At 40.0% G+C, this 21,321-nt stretch overlaps 1 protein-coding gene across 2 annotated transcripts; it reads left to right on the top strand.

The window, feature by feature from the left end:
- Positions 1–4,097: 4,097 nt before the first annotated feature.
- On the top strand, positions 4,098–21,312 carry DIS3L (DIS3 like exosome 3'-5' exoribonuclease). Of its 2 annotated transcripts, none has more exons than XM_063346033.1 (17): positions 4,098–4,279; positions 6,856–7,009; positions 7,786–7,914; positions 8,563–8,698; positions 9,698–9,874; positions 10,769–10,847; positions 11,807–11,986; positions 12,962–13,131; positions 13,917–14,078; positions 14,756–15,003; positions 15,906–15,998; positions 16,713–17,246; positions 18,104–18,258; positions 18,372–18,550; positions 18,899–19,044; positions 20,604–20,778; positions 20,854–21,312. In XM_063346033.1, the coding sequence occupies exons 1-17, from the start codon at positions 4,150–4,152 to the stop codon at positions 21,163–21,165; spliced, it is 3,159 nt and encodes a 1,052-aa protein (XP_063202103.1). In that variant the 5' UTR covers positions 4,098–4,149; the 3' UTR covers positions 21,166–21,312. The 2 variants fall into 2 exon arrangements, with proteins under 2 accessions (XP_063202103.1, XP_063202104.1); XM_063346034.1 differs by having other exon boundaries at positions 9,770–9,874.
- Positions 21,313–21,321: the final 9 nt, after the last annotated feature.

Below are 21,321 nucleotides of genomic sequence, written 5' to 3' on the forward strand. Positions count from 1 at the left end.
TACAAATACATCATGAAGCAAAAACCAAGTTAGCAAATTTCGACTAGAAATGAAGTCAATTTTTTACAACAATAAACATAATTAACCTTTATACAGCTCCTTTAAGTAGAAAGAGATTTCCAACTGGGAATATTGGTGATAAACAGAATACTATAAAATCACACAGCTGCATCAGTTAAACTGAGCTTCACTGACAAATTCCCAGACCTCCAGCTCTGACACCACCACATATTTCATCACTCCTCCTAACGAATGCAGGGAGTTTTTGTATGCTTTCTCACAAATGAAGGCAAAGAATTCTACTTCAGAAATGCAGCTACATGTAACGGAGCCATGGATACTGATCTGGATTTTACGTTTTCATTTAAAAAACACAGGCAGCATCCCTTGTCAGCTGCTTATCTCTGCTGCATAGCGGGAAGGAGACTAAATCTCTAAAAGAGACAAAGTACTGGCATCCAGAGAGCAACTGGGCAAGAACTGTGCATTATACTTTTTTTATGAATACAAGGAACGGCATATTAATCCTGAGACCATTCTAGATGTGGGTACTATTTTTACAATATTTGGCATTTACTGAGCCAGCAATCCAAAAGAAGGAATCTCCAAGAGAAAAGACAGCATTTATTTGGTTTTGTATGAGTTAGAAGCAGATGCTGAACTGCCAGTTGCTTCAAAATTGCTTTAAGAATGGAAAAAGCAACTTCAAAGATATGCTATAAGATAATCAGATCTTCCATCCTTTACCTCAGTGATGGAGCTCTTGGAGGAAGAAAAAAAAAAAAGGGGCCCTTTTTCAAACGAAAAGATGCAATTTCTATTGATTCCACTACTGTGTGGATCACAGACTTTAATATTCTGTCTCTTGTTTGTGTTACTCCGTATTTTTTTTTTCTTCAGACAGCCTGTATTAGACCTCACAGCTTACATAACTCCATCTTTAGGCTGCCTACTGCAAAGTTGTTTATGAGCACAGTAGTTGACCAGAATATAATTTGCTATATACATTTCTATTTACTCTTCTGTCACCATCTTAAACATAAACTTGGCTGATGAAGCCGAATTTAGCTATACAGCCTACCTCACAACAGGAGGGAAGGAGGAGGGTATAACAACAGACTTCAGAAACACAAGGAAGAAACCCCTTTGCAAGAACACCCAGTAGTTGCTTTGCAAGGGCAGAGGTGAGGTGTATCAAGAGGTATCTCTGCGTGGCACCAACTAACAAATACTGGTAGAACATATCACTCCTATATTTGAATATCTGCTTTTGCCTTGTGCACGTTCTATTTCCACATACAGATGCCCAATAACCTACATATTAAACTTTTACTTCTGCATTCTAAATGAGTCTCTTAGGTCATACTGTTTTCGGGCATTTGTCAGATGAGCCAGGCTTCAAGCTTGGGAAACTTGAGCCAAAAGCTGGTATTCTCCAATGACCTGAAACATTTCTTTGTCAAAATACTGAGCAACTTCTATCAAAAGGTACTACATTGAAATTCTGTACTGCATCTCCTGACACGTATTTCCAGGCAGGGAGACTTCCTGAGGGGCTCCCTCTTCCCAACATAGGCAAGAACAAACATGTAATTAAACTTTAAAAAGAATTCTCTCACTCATTTAAAATAAAAGCTTTTCTAACTTTCCAAGGGAGCACTGTATGAAGTAAGGAATACTCTATGAAAAGAATATTTGTACTGCTTGCTTTCTGTTCTACCATGTTTTGTTTCTCAATCACTTAAGGAAAACCGCATGAACCGTATGTGTCCTGGTTTGGGCCCTCAAACCAGGACAGTATGTCTCACCATTCTGCAGCAGCGCTGCACTCCACCTTCAACATTTAATGAGATCTTCTTATACTTAGAACATTTTTGCAGCTTTTATTTTAAAACAATTAAAGATGCTCTTGTTATCCTGTTAAGTTTTGGCCCTCTCTGCACAAACCCCTTGCCATGTATAAAGCCAATTCCCAGATGAGCATGAAAACTTGTCTCGGATCTCATTGGGACAAACTCAGTTGTTAAAGTGCACACAGTTCTCTTTGGCTTTAGTGACTCAACTTTTGACTGACTTTTACTTATAAGAGGTTGCTCTCCAAGAGAGGAAGGAAGGGAGGAGGGAAACTCTGAGAATTTTAAAAATTTTCTAACTAGGATATTATAAATAAGCATGCAGATGCTCAACAGTATCAGCAATGCACAAACTCATCCCAAAGGTCTTACATTTTTCTCTGTGAAACAGTGAACAAATAAGAGCAGTGATCTCACCCGCTTTCATTTAATTAACCTTCATTTTATTGCAGTCATTGAATGACACTGAGTAAGCATACTTGTCTGTGTTCCTCCCTGTGTCAGCAATCAGCATCCGCTACATTTCAAACTGAATTAGATGTCTTTTCTCCCAAAGGTTATGTTTTAATTCCCCTTTTCCATCACCACTTATTATTTCATTTTTGTTCCTGGTGAACAAGAGCTCCAACATTTCGGTCTCCTTTTTCCCTTTCCTCTCACATCCTGCTTACATAATATGTCTAAAATCATCTTGACTACCAAAACCAAGTCTACACTTTGGTCGTCTCTCACTAAGTTATAACACCTCCTCCTCCTCATATGTTTGAGAACTTGGCTTCTGCAAATCAGTTTCTTACAGATGGTACTTCCATTTACTGGCACCAATTGGTTACTTAGAAGTATTAGTCATTGGAGATACACATTTTATAAAACATGTGAAAAATAAGAAAGTAGAATAAACAGGAACTTGCAGTGACATACTGCCTTGGCTCCTTCCCAGCCTTTTTTGCTCCTAAGGACAAATACTAGATAGTTTGCACCAAGTATTTGTGATCAAGTGAGGTTATGATGTAGGCAATTAATTAATATTGATGAAGTATTAATGCTTTTTTTAATAGTCAAAATAACCATCCCCCAAATGCCATACTAACAGCATTACACCCTTATTTATGGAGCACTGACTCGGATCCAGAAACAGTGCATTGGACTCACGATCTTCCTCTACTTTTCTGTTTGATCTTGAGCAAGACTTAATCTTTCATTGCCTTTATCTACCCCTCCATAGATGTGAAGAACAATGTGGGCGTTCACTGTAAATTAGCTGACATGTGGGCTTGCCTGCACTCCTCACACACCCTAGCCCCCTTCCCCACCTCAGCTCCTTGAATGCTGGCAGGTAATTACACAAAACCCAACGATCTGAGGAACGGACCTGGGATTTCTCCTGGAAGATGCCATCAAAGACCATGGAGGTTCACACACATGCATTTGTGCGAGACTACATATTAGGCACAGCAAGACAGCCTTCGTCTCTTCTTCTTCTTCCCTGGACCTTTTTCAAACCTCCAGTGCCTCCAACATCAAAAACTGCATCACTGCCCTTGTAATAGGAACCCTAAAAACAAACAGAAAACCCCACATGTACTTTCACCACAACCACCCCAACCTAACGCCACTGCAGCCTAAGAGAGTTTAACAAGTTCTTCCACCGACACCCCAGCCACTTTTTCAGCATTTTCTCCACCGTCCCCCAAATCTCTCGGTTTTCCCTCACTGAAGCTGTCCTTTCTGCTCGCCCAGCCGCACGGGCTAGGGCTCTCCAGGGGCTCAGAACCTGCCGATGGCCGCTTTCCTCCTCAGCCCCCACCTGGCTCCAGCACCTCAAAGCCGCCCCTCAGCCGCGGCACCGGCTCCCTCAACTCGTTCCCACCTTTCCCTCAGCGCTTTCCCTCAGCGGCAACCCCGGCTCCTTCAGCTTGTTCCCGCCTGTCCCTCAGAGTCTCCTCTCAGCTGCGGCCCCGGTTCCCTCAGCTCACTCCCGCCTGCCCCTCAGCCGCTGCCCCCGTTCCCTCAGCGCGTCTCCTCTAGTACCGCCCCCAGCTTCCTCAGCTCGCTTTCGCCGGCCCCTCAGCTGCTGCCCAGGTTCTCCCAGCTCTTTCCCGCCCTTCCCTCAGAGCCGCCCCACAACTCTGGCCCCAATTCCCTCAGCTCGCCCCAGCACCGCCGCCACCATCCGGCTCTTTTCCCGCCCCTCTACTGAGGCCCTGCCTCCTGCGGTTGCACCACCCCCCGCGCCATGCGCAAGCGCTCTGGGAGCCGCGGGCCCGGCCGAGGGGTCGTGCTTCCCGCCGCCCTAATGCTCCGCACCGAGAGAGTGTTGCAGCTGCGGGGCCAGCAGGGTCGCTCGGTGCGCGTCGTGCGGGAGCACTACCTGCGCCCCGACGTGCCGTGCCGCAGCGCCCTGTGCCGGGCCGCCTGTCCTCGCGGTGAGGGGGCTGAGGGCGGGAGGCTGGGGGTCGGGGCTCCGGGGAGAAGAGGCAGCGGAACCCGGGCTGCCAGAGCCGGCATCGCCCGAGCTGGAGCGGTGGGCGGCTTCTCCCCGGGGGCCGTCGTGCCCCAGCGCACGTCGGGCCGTAGCTGTAATCCCTGGGCAGAGGTGATCCCACACGGCCTGGACGGACCGGGGCTGCCGGGGCGGGGAGGCCTGACAGGAGCCGGCGGGACCTGGCGAGAGCGTAGCGGGGGGGCAGCGAGCGGGGCAGCGGTGACTAAGAGAGAAAGAACGGTGGGAGAGCGGTGGGGAGGAGGGGGGGCCGGAGGCTCGGCCCAGAGCTCCACGGCGCCGTCCCGGGCGGGCATGGCCCGTCCTGGGCAACAGGACAGTCGTGAGAAAAGCGAGAGGTCCCGAATCAGGGGTTACTGCGAAAGTGCTCCTTCAGAGCAAAATCGTCCAGAAATGAACGAGGCGTTAAGAAAAGAGAAAAAGGGATTGAGAAGTTGATCGTTACAGCATTGGACTGTGAACAGTTTACAGACTGATTAAAGGGTTACACAAGTTTCACTCTTCCGTTTTTTAAAAGATCTTTTAAAATGCATTAATTTCAGCAGAGTGGTGGTTTATAGCATGAATTAATTTCTATACATACCTGTTCAGTGTCTTTACACTGGGGCCAAGCTGTTGTCCTGAAGGGATTGTAATTCTGCATCGGCAGTTATTTCTGTTAAGTAATTAAATGCAATTGCCTGTATAACATCTGGCCATTTCAGACATGGGAAGGCTGCCAGCCTCTGTGATGTCTAGATTTGTTGTTGTTTTTACCTACTGTGGCGCTGTTATGTGCATCAGAGATCATCATGTGACCTTTGGTTGATATTTCAGGGGTGGGTTTTTTTGTTGTTAAATAGCACAATTTATTTGGTGCAAGGAACAGACTGGCAAATAACTAACATAATATCCAACCTATTTAAATCGACCAAATTATTTGCTTAACTAAAAAAAGGTTGATAATTTTAACTCTTCCCCCCCCTCCTTTCTGAACTGTAATTGTTAGAGATGTTGTCACTTTTGGTTTAGGTGCCTGTTGCAATTAAGGGCAGAAGGTAGTATATTACTACTGTCTAGGATGTCAGGACTAGTGATAGTAACTGCTGCCAAATGTATTGCATGAATTCCTTAAGGATAAGTTACAGGCACATACCAGAAAAAAAGTGTTATCTCTCTTACCATGCCTAACTTTCCCTCTTCTGCACTTAAATGTAAATTGTGCTGTAAATGAGTGTCAGAGTATGTCCCTTTGTAATTATTCTAGGTAACTCAGAGGTGAAGTGAACTTTGTTTTCATTCCTGACTCTACACAATGCACTGAGCAAACTTATTTCATGCAGTGTGAGAGACGCCTGCGTAAACCACATCTACAGATACTTGTAATGGTGTGCTGTGCCTGCGTAGAAGTTGCTCTGATGTAGATGTGTAGGTTAGGCAAGGATAGCTTAATATGGGCAGATTACATAAATCTTTCAGTGACATTTCACTTTTGATGCCCTTCTGAATTAGTAATAAATATTAGCTTTCTTCTGTGCATTCTGCCATCATCCATTATACGCCTTCAGTGTGAGATGTACCTGTTACTGTATGCAGAATTGGATTCACCCTTCTAGTGGTCACAATTAATAGACAGATTGTCTTGTGTCAGCTTCTGAGAAATACATGAAAATAACCTGACTTGTTAAGATCTCTATACTTTTATTATATATAATTGGCCTGCACTATGGTAAATTCAGTGGCTCAGTGGTTATAATATCATAAGGGATAAGTAGGCATTGAGAGAAAGTACAGCAGAGATTCCCCTCGCCCGAAAGTTTGTCAGGTAATCTTTGAAATATCTAAAGCGATTCAACTCATTATTTTTGAGGTACATTATAAGATGTAATCTGTGACGGGTTGGTTGTAGTATTTTAATGGCGTATTCCTAAGGGATGGAGTCTCTTTAGAGAAAATTAGCAATGATAGTTAATAGTTTAGATTCAAGAACATCTTCGTTTCGCAGTAGCATTGCTTTTCTTCACGTGTACCCCTTTCTGTATTCTTTTATGTAAAAATATAGAAAAAAGAGCCTGTGGTAAATGGATAGTGTTGAATAGAGAGATTCATGGAAGCAGTGTAACAGAAATACCCGTAATTCTACACCCTTTGAAAGTTCCATGAAAAGATTTTCTGTGGCAGATGTATAGTCCCTCTTTTCATATGGAAGTAGAGGAAAAAGGACTGTTACCTGCACTTTTGAAGATATATAAGTTTCATAATGAAAGTGGATGTTTTTTACTCATTTGGATAGAATTTGCACTAAATTTTGACATCAGCGCACGTTAAAGGATACTGTCACAAATTTAGAGATTGTACCACAGAATCATACCATAGTAGTCATAATTTTGTTCATCAAAGAAAGAGATGAGCGTACCTTTGAGGATACACAACTGTAATTTCCTGACATCTGAAAGTATTTTTGAGAAACCAGTATTGTAATTGAAAGTTTAAACCTTTAAACTCTGATTTATATTTTAGATGGCAAATTGTTATCGGATGATGTTACACATTATGTTGTCCCCGACTGCAAGGTTGTTCAAGATTACCTTGAGATTCTTGAGTTTCCGGAGCTGAAAGGTATTATTTTCATGCAAACGGCATGTCAAGCTGTGCAACATCAAAAAGGACGCAGGTACTATCCTACTTACTTTTAATTTAGATTGAAGAGACTAACTTTATAAAATGTATATTTAAGAACAGTAATCCAAAGTCGGCAAATACACTCTGCTTAATTTGGCTTTAGGTCTTTCAGGTGTCTTAATGTAATTTTACAGAAGAGAAAGAACTGTGATCCTTTATGATCCATGGACATCAATTCCTGTCATAGTTTTCACTTGATAGGAGCGATATTAAACCTGCAGCATTATTAACTAATCAGATGGCTTGTGGCAGAAATTAAGTCGGCTTTGCAGAAACGATGTATCATGTGCCACAACTAGGTTATGGACATGTTTTTGGTTTGCTGTATTAAAGACCGAGCACTTGTCTGAGCGATTAATACTATTACGTGGTACTTACCTTATTAGACATTAAGGTATGTATTGCCATAGCATGTAAGGGTGCAACTTGCTATCAAGGTCTTCCTATATTTCTAAGGCTCAAATGCCTTTGAAGAAATAGTTCTTCTCCCAGAAGTGACAAGGTAAGTTCCTGAACGCTTATGATGTTTTGTGGGGGTCGTTGGAAAACAAATATGTTTAAAAATCAGAAGCATTCATAATGGAAATTAGAAAAGCTTACTTACAGATGATGTTTTAGGTTTTACCATCAATGATGTAATTTAATGAATGCATTTCTTTGTGCATGCTAGTACTTTTTGTTGAGTTTTTCAGCTGTATTTTCATCTGGAGTTAAAATAGTATTATCAAAAGAAAGCACAACACTATATTTATCTTTTTCATATTCCAGACTGTACAACAAGTTACGAAATCTAGTAAAGGATGCCCGTCATGACTGTATTGTGTTTGCTAATGAATTCCACCAGCATTCTTATTTACCAAGAGAGAAGGGAGAGTCCATGGAGAAATGGCAGACCAGGTTTGTTTTTACTTATGTGGTACTACGCTGGACAACATTATGGCATTGTATTTAGGAATATTAGCATGCATTGGGTATGTAAGAGTTGCTCTTGCTCTGCTTATCTCTGGAACAGTTCACAATAACTGAAAGTCTAGATTGTCCTTGTGTGATTAAGAAAGTGTCAACATTGTTTTCTTAGGAAAATAGACAAAAACGTAATTAATTAAATGAATAATGCTAAAAAAACCTGTATCATTTTAAAGTTACACAAACATTTTAAAGAATACTTTAGCATAATTAATAGATCAAGCACACCTTATTGGAATGTTAGATGCAGTGTTTGATAGCCTGCAAACACCATGGCATTGGAGTCGTGGCAGTTCCAACTTGCTTTTTACAAACTTTCACTCAGAGGAACGATATGTTACCTTGCAGCTACGGCACAAGGAGACATATTGGGGAGGAAACATTTTTTTTCCCTCTGTTCTCTTGGTGCTTATGTATGGCACATAAAAAATTTTGCAGATACAATGTTTATGCATTTTGAGTATGTATCTCAAAAGTAAGCGTGTTAAACCAAAATCTCATTTATACAAAGCCTGCAAATGTCTTGCAAGTAGCAAATGAGATATGCCAGAAATCTTATTTCAAACTTTGCTTTTCTAGGAGTATTTACAATGCAGCAGTCTGGTATTTTAATCACTGCTTGGGTCAGATGCCAGTTGTTATGGTAACAGAAGATGAAGATGCTATCAGGCAGTACGGAAATGAAACAGAAGGAGTGTTTGTGATTTCCTTCAAGGTAACGTGCCAGAAAAATTGAAGAAGGTTTCCTTTATGCTGCATCAAAATGATGAAGCAAGTACATTAAAACCCAATGTATAGTGTAAATCATTTCAGAGTTTGCGTTTAAGAAACCTGTGATGCTAACTCATGTATTCATTTATCAAAGAAAGCAAAGATGTCAGTCATGGGAATGTCATAAAAAATGGTGGCAGTGAGCAAACCAGAGAACTGAAAAGAAAAACAGCAGCTCTAAAGATAGAGGTCATCCTTCTTAGAAGCCCTTTTCATTGTTTTCCTTATTTTTAAAGAATTGAGCATCGGTGAAGAATGATCAGTTTCCTCAGCCAGCTGTCTAAATCTATAGTGCAAGCAGTTCATAAACAGCTTAGCCTAAATATCCATCAGCATTATTCTGCCAGTTTCCTTTAGCCTTGACTACGTAGGATACAGTGATGTGTGAGAAGATAATTCATTCTTCATTCGGTTGTTGATCTCTGATACCGCTTGTATTCAGCGGGATACGTGGATGGGATGTTTATGTTTAGCTGTGAAAGGATGCTGAGTAAAAACAGGACCAAACAGATTTACCTTAAATCTATATAAAAACGATGATGCTTGTTTGTTTTTTTTAATTGTTAAGAGGCAATGGAAGGTGGCCCAAATGTAGTGTACAAAATCATATAAAAATGTACAAAAAAGTGGGTTGCCAGTTTGATTTTTCTGCTGTTGCACTTTACAAGTATGTAGCCTGGCTGGGGTATATTGGTAGCAAAAGTTTGTGAATCTCTAGACTAGGATGCTGTCTTAACAGTTGCGCCTCCTTTGTTGTATTTAGCGAATGAGTTGGGTTGAATCTGGAATGAATCTGTAGAGCAGACACATCATTACCACTTGGAAGTGCTGTTTGAGTATAGCATATGAGATGGCTCTTATCCATGATGGGCTTTCCAAATGCATTATTAAAAGAACAGAGACCTTTAAATACTTTCATGTTTGTTTATATATCTGCATACAGAATTACTTGGATAACTTTTGGCCTGACTTAAAGGCTGCCCATGAACTCTTTGATTCTATACTTCAAGCTCAGCATGAACGGGAGAGTGAAAGCCAAGAAAACAATGGAAAAGAATATCCTGAGCACTTACCTGTGGAAATATTGGAGGCTGGGATCAAATCTGGAAGATATATACAGGTAATTTGCTATAGAGAGCGCATACTCGGAACAACACAGTCTTGTGCTTGGTCCCTTTAGTTGCCTGAATTAGCCTGATTAGATAAACAAATATTGCTTTAGTGGGAAGAGGGAAAGAAAACACAGAAGCAAGAGTAAGAGGATGGAAGGGATTAGGAGTCTCAAAATATTTCCCTTACTTCATCTTGTGAACACGTAGGGTTTTTTTCTCTTGGAGAAGGAAAAACGAGAATTTGTTACTGAGGATGTTAAATTTGCTATGGATTTTTCTTCAGGTTGATATGTGATATACCTGTAAATTGAGAAACTGGGTGTGATATGAAGCAGCTATATCTCATTCTTAAATATAAAAAATGCTGTAAAAGGGCAGCATTTCTTATTTCATTTGCCCAGAGATCTCTCAGTCAGTGAAATTAATTTACAGTTTTATGGCTGTTCAGGGCCTTAATATGGATTGGTGGTGGACAAGTGTCCTTCTCCTAAAAATAAGTTAAAGAATTAGAGGTAGTAATTTTTCCTTTCTTGTCAATTTCAGCAGTGAGGTGAGAATAAAATATGAACAGAAAGACTGAGGTTTTTCTTTCTTGTAGGAATAACTCCAGGTTCCATATTAAGGCAGGCAGCAAAAGTACACTGCCTGTGATTTGAATAGAAGGACCTTTACCTGCTTACAATTAATTTGAGCATTTAAAGAACTTACCATTCTTTTCCAGTTCTGCATTATACATTCTCCCCCTATAGAGATAACAGTTATGTTCAAAATAACCTACATATCAGTAAAAGCTACTGATTTATCTTAAAATAATTGTAAAACTCAAAATTTTATACTTTAAAGTTGGCTATTTAGAGCCATGACTGTTTCATTCTGTTTATCAGTTTGCTATTTTCTTTTAGGGTACACTGAATGTCAATAAGCATAGAGCACAACTGGAAGCTTTTGTTCGACTTCAGGGATTCAGCAGCAAAGAAACAGGTGAATAGACGATGAGAGGATTTACTCAATGCCTTTTTGACACTGTTTGCGCTTTTTATGAGAAGCCACGTAGCCATACGTATGTACCTGTTCAGCTCTTAAACAAGATGAAAGCTAAGACACTCCAATGCTTGGGTTGTTTTCATGGGCTGCAAAGGAGGCTGAAGATAACTCAGAGGGCGGGCCTCATGAGAAAACAGTACGCTTTATGTCCTCCTTCTTCTTTCTTAGTACCTTTAGCTGTGTTCTGGATTCTTGTCCTCCTCAGAGGTTTTCCTAGACCTTTTCTGAAGTTGCATACTGATACAAATTGTTATCTCTGTCCTTTGCTCTGTCTTGAGATGACCACTCATTCGACTGAAATAACTGTTTGCATAGGTGTTGGCAGGATTAGGAAGCTGATCATTGTGAACATAATTGGAAAAATGCCTTTTGAATCAGATTGGAACACCAGTATTGTCTTTCTGGTATGAGTTAGCAATAAATACCTTTGAAGGAACATCGCATTATCCTTGCACAGATATATTGTTCCAGCTTTCACTAATAAGTACTTTCAAATGTTCCTGTGACTGGCCCTGCAGTCAAACCAGTGTTCAATATATTAATCCTTTTTTTTTAAACTTGTTTGATTCTGGACCCTGCCCAGAATACTGTGGCAGTGGTTTCCACAGTTTAACTGTTGTGTGTTTTTGAGGCTACTGCCTAAGAACAGTGAACTCATCCTGGCCTATGCTGCTTTTTATCCAAGAGATTACTTACAGAATTGCTTAATATCTCCTTTTAAAAAAGGAGGGAAAGGTTTTAATTTTCTTACAACATAAATTACTTGCCAGCAGTCCATTTTGGAAGAAAACATATTGCGAATGTCATTTTCTGTTACTTCAGCAGAATGCTGCCAAGAGTAGGGATTTGAATTTTTTAGCATTTTATAGTTCTATTTCTTTTTATTTTAAATTCAGAACTTCAAAGTGACATCCTTATTTATGGGGCCAAAGCTCGAAATCGTGCAATCCATGGTGATGTGGTAGCTGTTGAGTTACTACCTTTGCATGAATGGAAAGGAAGGACTGTTGCGCTTTGTGAAAATGAGACTGAGGATAAAGCACCTGCAGACACCACTGGTGACCCCATGCCCACAGGTAAAGTAGATAGCGTGGTACAATGTTTTGTTAAGATCACCTTACTTCCTTGGTCAAAGTTGTGTTTTGCTCTTCATTATACAGTGCCTTCCCTTGATTTCTGCAGTTGTCACATTTTTTGCACCATAGTAAATTTGATGTGATTATCCCAAATTAAAGCATTCTAACATACCCCAACAAGAAAGCCACTAGATTCTCTCTATATGCAAGCCCCCCCCCCCCTTTTTTTTCTCTTTAATTTCATTTGCGGAAATAGCTGAATTATTGTAGTTATCTTCCTCAAATATTGAGTTTGGAATACGTTACTACCCAAATGTATGCTGTCACTCTTCAAAGCTCTACAAGAAATGAACTGCCATTCTAATACAGACCAATTTACCAGGGTGTGTGCTCCAGTTTTTATTAGGTGAAGAAGTAGCCAGCTCCCATTACAATGGGACATGCCTGTGTACTGTGGGAACTTAGAGTCTTATTTGAAAATAGTAATCTGCAGGTGTTAAAAGTCTTAAAAAGTTTTTTAAAAGTTTAAAAGCTTTTAAAAGTTTAAGTTTTTAAAAGTTTGCTGAGGTCAGAGTTAAAAGTTTTAGGAGGTTAATTCTCTTCCTGCAAGAAAATGCTGTTTGATTTTGATCTTTGCTATTGAAAATTTTCTGTATTTTTTCCTAGAATTGGCCACATTTCAGTAGTAGTGGGAACCTCTCTGAATAATTTATGTACTGTATCAATTGAAATCTATACAATGAGTTAGTCTCCACATAAATAAAAGCTCATTAAAATCTGGCTGTACCAACGATAATTTATAACAAAGCTTATTATGTTATCTGTATACCATATGTTGTTAGCGATTGTAATACAGATTTGTGGATACATTAGTTCGTATTACAAAACAATTAATCTTTTATATCTCCCAAATATTGGCTTTTATGTTCCTGTTTAACTCTTTAATGTACAGCCAACAATATTGCTTCTTAAAAGGTAAAGTTGTTGGAATCATTCAGAAGAACTGGAGGGATTATGTGGTCACTTTCCCCTCTAAAGAAGAGAGCCAGTCCCAGGGCAGAAATGCTCAGAAAATCCTTGTTACACCTTGGGACTACCGAATTCCCAAAATCCGTATCAGTACCCAGCAAGCTGAAGCATTACAGGTAATTTGACAGAAGTGCTTCTCTATTCTGTGTTCATGCAAAGTTGCGCAGGTGTTGTATGCTCTAATGATGTTTCTTTGGCAAAAACATGGGTAAAACTATTAATAAAGTTAAGTCTGTGAGAGTAGTTCTGCCTTGAAGGAATGTGTTCAATTCCTGTCAAAACCACATCAGCTTGAAGTGATAAAGCTTATTTGAGTTCTGAATTTGGGCCACAGTTCAGGTACCGTGACCATTCATATACTACTTGCTTTGTTTTTTTCTGATAAAGGTCATATTAGGGGTATAAATTGTACTAACCCTTGTGGCTTTATTGGATCTATGACTATATATAACTTTGATGAAAGTAGTAAGAGCTTTTCAACAAATTGGTAATGAATTATGATGATTAGCTTGCCATTGCTTTAGAAAGAAGAAACACGGGTTCGTTCATTCCTAGCTGCTTTTACCTTGTAATGTTAAGTACTTCTTCACAGCCAAGAAGTAAATTCCAATTGTGTCTTTTCTGGTATAAGAATATTTGTGTACATCTTGGTTTTGTTTTTATTTTTATACTTTAAGATAGAGATTCTCCATAAAATGACCCAAGTGGGTCTTTGATCAGGAAAGAAATGTAATTCTCAGTATTTCTTTGTGTGCTTCTCGTTGTGGGTTTCTTTTTCCTTTCTCTAAAGTTTTTGGAGTTGCCAGTCTCTCTGGATTGCATTGTTTGCCCCTGAAGGAGTATTTATATTGATCGCTTGTCAGGAGCAGATTGCTGTTCTAACAGAATTGTTTTGCTGCAGGAGTATAGAGTTGTTGTGCGTATTGATTCTTGGGAGTCAACTTCTGTGTATCCAAATGGGCACTTCGTGAGAGTTCTAGGAAGAATTGGGGATCTTGAAGGGGAAATTGCAGCTATTCTGGTGGAGAACAGCATTTGTGTCGCCCCTTTCTCAGAAATCCAGGTTAGTCTTTGTGATTAGACACGTTCTTTTCTGTTGATTTCCAGGGTCTTGTTTCTCAAAGAGGGGGACCCTCTTACAGCTGAATGTCGTAGTTGCCAACAGGTTTTTGAAAACTGGAAACTATTTATAGGTCATTTCTTGGAATTACTTTTGGATCAGTGGTTCTAGAGATACTACGAATGAAGAGTGATTTTAAGACAATATGTTTGCTATGAGGAGATTACAACCTCTTAATTCTAATTTGAGGTAGACTTTTAAGATATTATTGTCTTTAATATATGTTTATGGTACTGATCCTAAAGGCACAGACCTACTGAAATCATTGTCTTAAATTCTTTTGTCCACCACCAGGAGAGGAACCAGCTCTTATAGACAAATATTTTGATTATACCTACAATTAATTGAAAGAAAAAGAATGTAAAAAACCAATATGTAGTGATGATGCTTGCCAGAGCTGCAACATCACCACAATAATACCAGTTTTTAATAATATGCATAGCATTCTTTCATACCTTCTGTGAAGTAGATATAATAGACTGACTTGGAAAGTGCAAGGAAAGAACAATTTGTCTAGGATGAAATTAACAGAGTCGAAAAGGAAACGCTAAATCTAATTTCTTGGCTTCGTTTTATAGAAAAGATACAATTGTGTGTTCATCCATAATGTTTTTGTACAGATGAGTGAAATGCCTGTGAGTTCTTCAAAGAATCCATGGAAGGTGAATCCAGAGGAGGAAAAAAACCGTCTCGACTTGAGAGATACACACTTGATATTCAGCATTGACCCAAAAGGCTGCGAGGATGTGGATGACGCGCTCTCTGTTAGAACTCTGCCTAATGGGAATCTAGAGTTAGGTGTCCATATTGCAGACGTAACCCATTTTGTGGCAGCTAATTCTTACACTGATGTTGAGGCCAGAGCAAGGTAAATTATTTTATTTATGGAGGTTAGAAGTTTGTGGTGCTACCTTAAAGAAACATTGAGAAACATTGGAAGGAAGGAAAGAAACATTTTTTTCTTCTTCTTTCTCCTTTTGTGTCATGGAAACAGCTTATTAAAACCAGTGTATAGCTAATGGTATTCCACTTTTATTTGGATGAAATAGGCCTGTTGGGGAAGAAACTGCTTTCTGACCTACTGCTTCACCCTTTTGCTATCAAATTGCTTTTTTCCACAAAGTTATAATTTATCATTCCCTAATCACTAGTGTTTGCTTTATAGTCTACTTTAACATTTGTGATTTGAAGTATTTAAAAATCACTTGTTTGCATTCCAAGGGAGATGAATCTTCACACAGGACATAGAAAACCCACAAAATTGACTTAAGTCTTACATGAATTTAATTCATTCAATTTAAAGAGGTATTTGGCAGACATGTGTTTTAGTATTCAGTCTTGTGTTTTAATATGCCAAATATTCTGTTCTTTTTCTGTTATTGCCACTGTTTTGAACTTAAACTGCTGAATCACTTTATGAAAGGTATTCTTTATAGACGCAAAGAAATGTAAACTGTGTAGCCAGCAGATACGTTTGATGTAGCCATTAAATGACCTCTTCTTAGTTGAGCATATTTTGTACAGCCCCAGCTCTGGCCTTAATGGCAGTTGAAGATACTGAGGAAGGCAAAATTAGGCTGGTACTATACAAATAGTTATTTAAATAATTTGACTTTGGTATTGCACATGTGTGGATTCTGTAACAATAACCTTTTAAAATCATGCTGTGTGTCTTGTTTTGCTGATGTTATGCTTATACTGCAAACTGCTTGGGAGATACACACCAATGAGTCCTTGTGAGAAGAATAGTAAATGTGTTTTATTCCTCAGGGCAACAACTTATTATTTAGCGGATCGTCGTTATGACATGCTGCCCTCCGTCTTGAGTGCTGACATATGCTCTCTTCTTAGTGGAGTTGATAGGTAAGATTTTGTGTAGTAACTGCTTATGCACTCGCTTTTTGGATTATGTGCTACTATTAGTAAGCATAGTAGGGAGTCACAAAGAGCTGAAATACAGTACTCTACAATGACTGTCTTGTCCTCCAATAATGTTTACCCATGCCCTTAGCAATGTGCTTTGTATTTAAAGAGCAACCCTAAAGGTAAAGGCGTCTTTGTTCTTCACTTGTTCTTTCACATGGGTTTCAGTCTGGAGTGCATGCACCCATGTTAACGGTCATGGGTTTTGCTATTGTCCTATTCCTCAAACATGGTGGTACCCCATTTCATTACGGTTTACAGGGTTAGTCGGCTGCCTGGCACGGGGATATGCAGGGTGCAGATAACGTTCATCATGGATGCATCTGACTAATAAAATAAAAGTGAATAACAATAACTATTGCAATGTAGCTATGCTTTAAAATAGGTGTGGCCTTATATCTCGAGGTCCTCTGCCTCAGCAGATGGAAAATACCACTGGCATAGGTGGGTCCTCATTTATTAAGTTGTGATACATGAGACTGAAAGGCAAGTGCATTAATTAGTGGCATTGCTCAGCACTGGTTTGTTTTATGAAGAAAAAGATGTTTCCAGTAAAAAAACCAGAATGAAACCTGTAAATTTGTTAACAGTTTTATGTGCTTGAATTGATAGTTCAATCAGAACTATTTATAGAATTGTGATCTTCTCTTTAAGGTATGCTGTAAGTGTCTTGTGGGAACTAGAAAAAGAGTCATATGAAATGCTGAGAGTCTCCTACAACAAAACCATCATTCGATCTGCATACAAGCTAGTTTACGAAGCAGCACAGGCATTATTAGATGGAGACACAAGTGTTGTTGGTGATATCCTGGAACTGGAAAACTTGGATAAAAGAACTAGACAGAAGAAGCTGGATGAACTGGTTTGGGCAATATCAAAACTCACCGATATCGCACGACACGTTAGAGCTAAGCGGGACAGCTGTGGTGCTCTGGAACTAGAAGGGGTAGAAATCAGAGTGCAACTGGATGATAAGAATAATATCCATGATCTCATCCCCAAGCAGCCGCTGGAGGTGCACGAGACTGTAGCGGAATGTATGATTCTTGCCAACCACTGGGTGGCAAAAAAGATTTCAGAAAACTTTCCTCATCAAGCTTTGTTGCGTCAGCACCCTCCACCACGACAGGAATTTTTTACTGAACTTCGAGAATGTGCCAGCGCCAAAGGTTTCTCAATAGACACACGGTATCTTTTATTACTTACCTTCAGCGCTTTAATTAAAGTTAAGCAATTAACTGTTTGGCTGTGTTGTCATCACAAAGCATTACAGTTCTCAGTATCAATGTTAATAGACACTGCATAGCAATTCTTAAAAAAATAATTTACCATAACCTTTCTGTAAGCAGGAGATGATGTTCTAAACAAGAGAGGCTGCCTGGATTCTGCTGGCAGGACTGAAAATGGCAGCATGTGAATAATTTTAGACATATCCAAACAGAATTTGTTCAGTCAGCATGTAGTGGTTAAGCTCTGTAATAGCCTTGTTTGCACTATATTTCCTGTAACAGTAGCGTAACAGAGTACTTGTTTAAATCAAGTTAATTCTGTGCAATACAGTCGCCATAAGTAACACAAAATAATTCAGAATTACCTTGTCAAGATATTATGAGAAGGCTGTGAGCTTCATCACATTGGGAGACATCGTTTCTGGACATCATAGAGTGTGAAGGGACCAGTGATGCCTCCTTTTATTTGGGTGTCCCCTCGTCCTGTTTGTGCTCTCCTGTACAGAACAGGTTTGGGACCAGCTTGCCGTCTGCTTTGTACCACGCAGGAGGGAGTTTTGCTCCAGCCCTTGTTGTTTCTCTGGCTGCAAAAGACAGGCCTGTTGGTGAAAAGTGGGATTTTTTTCTAGACGCTTCTCTAGAGCAGAGCTGTTATTAAACAGTGTTGAAAGTTTTCCTATCATTCTGCTTGTCATTGATATTTTTATATTAATAATGATTAATAAACTTTTATGTGCTTTTGTATGCTTTTTTAACAATAGGCTGTTATGATCAGGAATAGCGTAATTTTCTTCAGAATTAACGCTTTTTTGACAGGTCTAACAAAGCATTGGCTGAGTCTCTGGATAAAGCGAATGACCCAATGGATCCAATTGTAAATAAACTGTTGCGATCTATGGCCACTCACGCAATGTCTAACGCGTTGTACTTCTCGACTGGCTCCTGTCCTGAGGAAGAGTTTCATCATTATGGTATCTTGTCACTTTTATTTTTTTATGCTATTCCTATTATTATTTCTGAACTGTTGCGGGGGAGGCAGTTGATTGCTTTGATTGCTTATCACCGCTTCCTTTTTCACTTGTAGGACTTGCCTTAGATAAGTACACTCACTTCACTTCTCCAATTAGAAGATATGCTGATATCGTTGTCCACAGACTCTTGATGGCAGCGACTGTGAAGGAAACTAAAGGAGATGTTAAGGATTATGTAGTCAGTAATAAGGATCTTCAGGAATTGTGCAGACACATTAATAACAGAAACCGGGTAAGATGGTCATAGTGCGTGTCTCCGTACTTTTGTATGCTGCCCAATGGAATGGGATACCAGTCCTGGATGTAGCTTTTGGGTACTACAATGACATAGTATCACTTTTATTTTTTATTTATAATGCTTTTGGGCTTTTTTACTTAAGTATCAGTTTTCTTCTGAGACTGACTGGTAGTAAAAGTGACTTCATATTTCATCTGGACTACATCTGCTATTTCCTTTTGGATGTAAATTTCTAGGCAACAGGTAATGGGAAAAAGAAACTATGAAAATCAAATCCAAACAAGCTCGTTGAAATATTTATTTAGGTTGTTTTGTCTTCTCTTTTTGGGGGGTTGTTTGTAGGCCGCCCAGCATGCTCAGAAACAGTCTACTGAACTCTTCCAGTGCATGTACTTCAAAGACAAAACCCCAGAGGCAGATGAGCGCTGCATAGCAGATGGTGTTATTTACTCAGTTCGAACAAATGGTGTGCTGGTTTTTGTACCAAGGTGAGTTGATTAGAGCTTGCACTGAGCTTAAAAACAAGATGTCAGTGTTACTGGAATGCCGTGGAGATGGCTCTGGTCCTTGAGAAAGGAAGTGTTTATAGCATGGCTTGGTGGTGACCGATGACTGCATTTTAGATTTTTGTTGTAAATCAAAAGCAGCGCTTTTCCATGCATTGACTCTGAAAAGGAGTTCCTATGAGGAAATGGTAATACTACGCTCTACGGTATGTGTTTATTTCAAAACATTAAAGGGACATTTTTTTCCCAAGCAGCTGCTAAGGCAGAACAATGACTGGAATATTCCACACCCCCGCCTCCCCCTCCCCTTTCTTTAAAAAACAAAACCCAAAAAACAATAGAAAGTGATTTTTCCAAATCACAAAGCCCTGCATTCCCCGGCACTCTTTTTGTTCACTACAGAAGGAAATGGGAGTTTACGCAGGCTAGGAGCACTTTTTGCACACCTACTCCTCATAGACAGCAGGGAAGCGTAGACGAAGTGCTCACATGGTGCTGTTTATGGTAGTTACAGGCACTTATAAGTGCCTGTATCTCAGCTCAGCCTCCCATTTATGCTAGTAGAAAGCAACTCTTTGCATGAAGTTGACGTTACATTTCAATTTCTGAGCTTTTAAATCTGTATCTTAAAGTATACTAAATGTGTTCTGCTTGTGGTACAAATGGACTAGTGGGTGATGTAAGAAGGTACTAGTCACCACAGCACTGGGGAGCGCTGCCTCTCCTAACACTTGACCAGCTCTTCAAGCTCGGGGGGAAGAGAACTACCTTTCTTCTCCGTTACTGGCTCTGGACACTTTGGATTAGTTAACCATCTTCATGTTTGCACATTACTGGTAGCAACACTGTCTACCCAGCTAGCTAACAGGTACAAGAAATGTAGGCACAAAAATTCTCATTTTTAAAAAAACAAACCAACCCCATTCTACGGGGATGTTAGGTAAGGTAAGCCATTACACAACCACCCTGGACTTCCATGAATACAGCCGGGGCTGCTTGATCCTGGCCACAGCCTGAGCTTGGATGTAAACCAGCTCGATGTAGGCCTGTTATCTCCAGCATTCGAAAGGGCTTGGCCTGGATGCATGGCTGAGGGGCCAGAACCTACCCAACCACGAAAGGCTTCCTTCCAGAGAACCCCGTGCAAATATGCTGCTGGTCTTCAAGTAACTTCTTCCAGTGGAGAACTGTCTCCTCACTGCACTGTCTGGAATAACCTGTAATGCTGCTCTTCTATTATCGGGCCATTCCAGGCTCCACCCAGCACATAAATACTGTCAGTGATCCATTATCTTTACTTTTCCTTCGCTGCTTTCAGAGCACTTCAGTCACTGTCTTCATGCTGTTTTCATATACTCTAGGGGTTTCTCTGACAATGCACAGCTGTGTCTCCAAAGCAGGATTATCAGGCTACAGTGTTTGCCCCTTTATGTTGTTTTTACATAATCCTAGCTAGCCTTCTGTTAGTTTCTAAATTAAGAGAACTGATAAGAGTGAAAATTGGTAGAACAGTTTGTATCTGCTCATCTCCTTTTTTGTAGGTATGGAATCAAAGGTGCTGCATATATGAAGAACAAAGAAGGCTTAGTCATCTCTTGTCAAGGGGATGGGGGCTGTGAGTGGAAGCCTGGATCACTTCATCGCTTCCAGAATAAAATTACTTCCACTACAACCACTGGAGAATCAGTTACATTAAGCCTTTTCGATCATATTACAGTAAGTATTTAATCTGAAAGAAGTAAAAGGAAATAGCACCATTGGAACTAAGGTAATTTTTGTATTGGTTTTAAGGTGAAAATACTTGTGCAGACTTCCCGCTGCCATGCTGACACGATCAAGCTTGAAATAATCAGGACCACACCGTACCAGACTTCAGACACAGAGGTTTCCCAGAAGAATTTTCACGTGGTAAAGTCTGACTTGGTAAAAGAAGTCAGTCAGTCTGCAGAAGCAGCCCAGCGTGCCCAAGAAAAAGCAAGCATTGAAGTAATTGATGAAGACTATCAGGAGTACTGCCAGACCAAGGGAGCAAGCTTATACCAGCTGCTGGAGGAAATCAGGGATTTGGCTCTATTAGATGTTTCAGCTGACAGTCGAACTTGAACTATAACCCAGCACCACCCACTTGCTGACGTTCTGCTCCTATTGACTTTGTATGGGTGGTTTTTTAAAAGCGGTCTATTTACAGTTTCAGGGATCCTTTTAATAAGAAACTAAATGTCTATTTTAAATAAGATTTTTTATCTGATTATGAACATG

Source organism: Chroicocephalus ridibundus, chromosome 9 (assembly GCF_963924245.1).
Source record: "Chroicocephalus ridibundus chromosome 9, bChrRid1.1, whole genome shotgun sequence".
NCBI classification, from domain to species: Eukaryota; Metazoa; Chordata; class Aves; order Charadriiformes; family Laridae; genus Chroicocephalus; species Chroicocephalus ridibundus.

What these genes read in the sequence shown, in the direction of transcription:
- DIS3L (XM_063346033.1), top strand. Translation starts at nt 4,150, where the DNA reads ATGCTCCGCACCGAGAGAGTGTTGCAGCTGCGGGGCCAGCAGGGTCGC. An exon ending in TGTTTGTGATTTCCTTCAAG is followed by an intron (nt 8,699 to 9,697) that starts GTAACGTGCCAG and finishes ATCTGCATACAG; the next exon opens with AATTACTTGGATAACTTTTG. An exon ending in ACATTAATAACAGAAACCGG is followed by an intron (nt 18,551 to 18,898) that starts GTAAGATGGTCA and finishes GGTTGTTTGTAG; the next exon opens with GCCGCCCAGCATGCTCAGAA.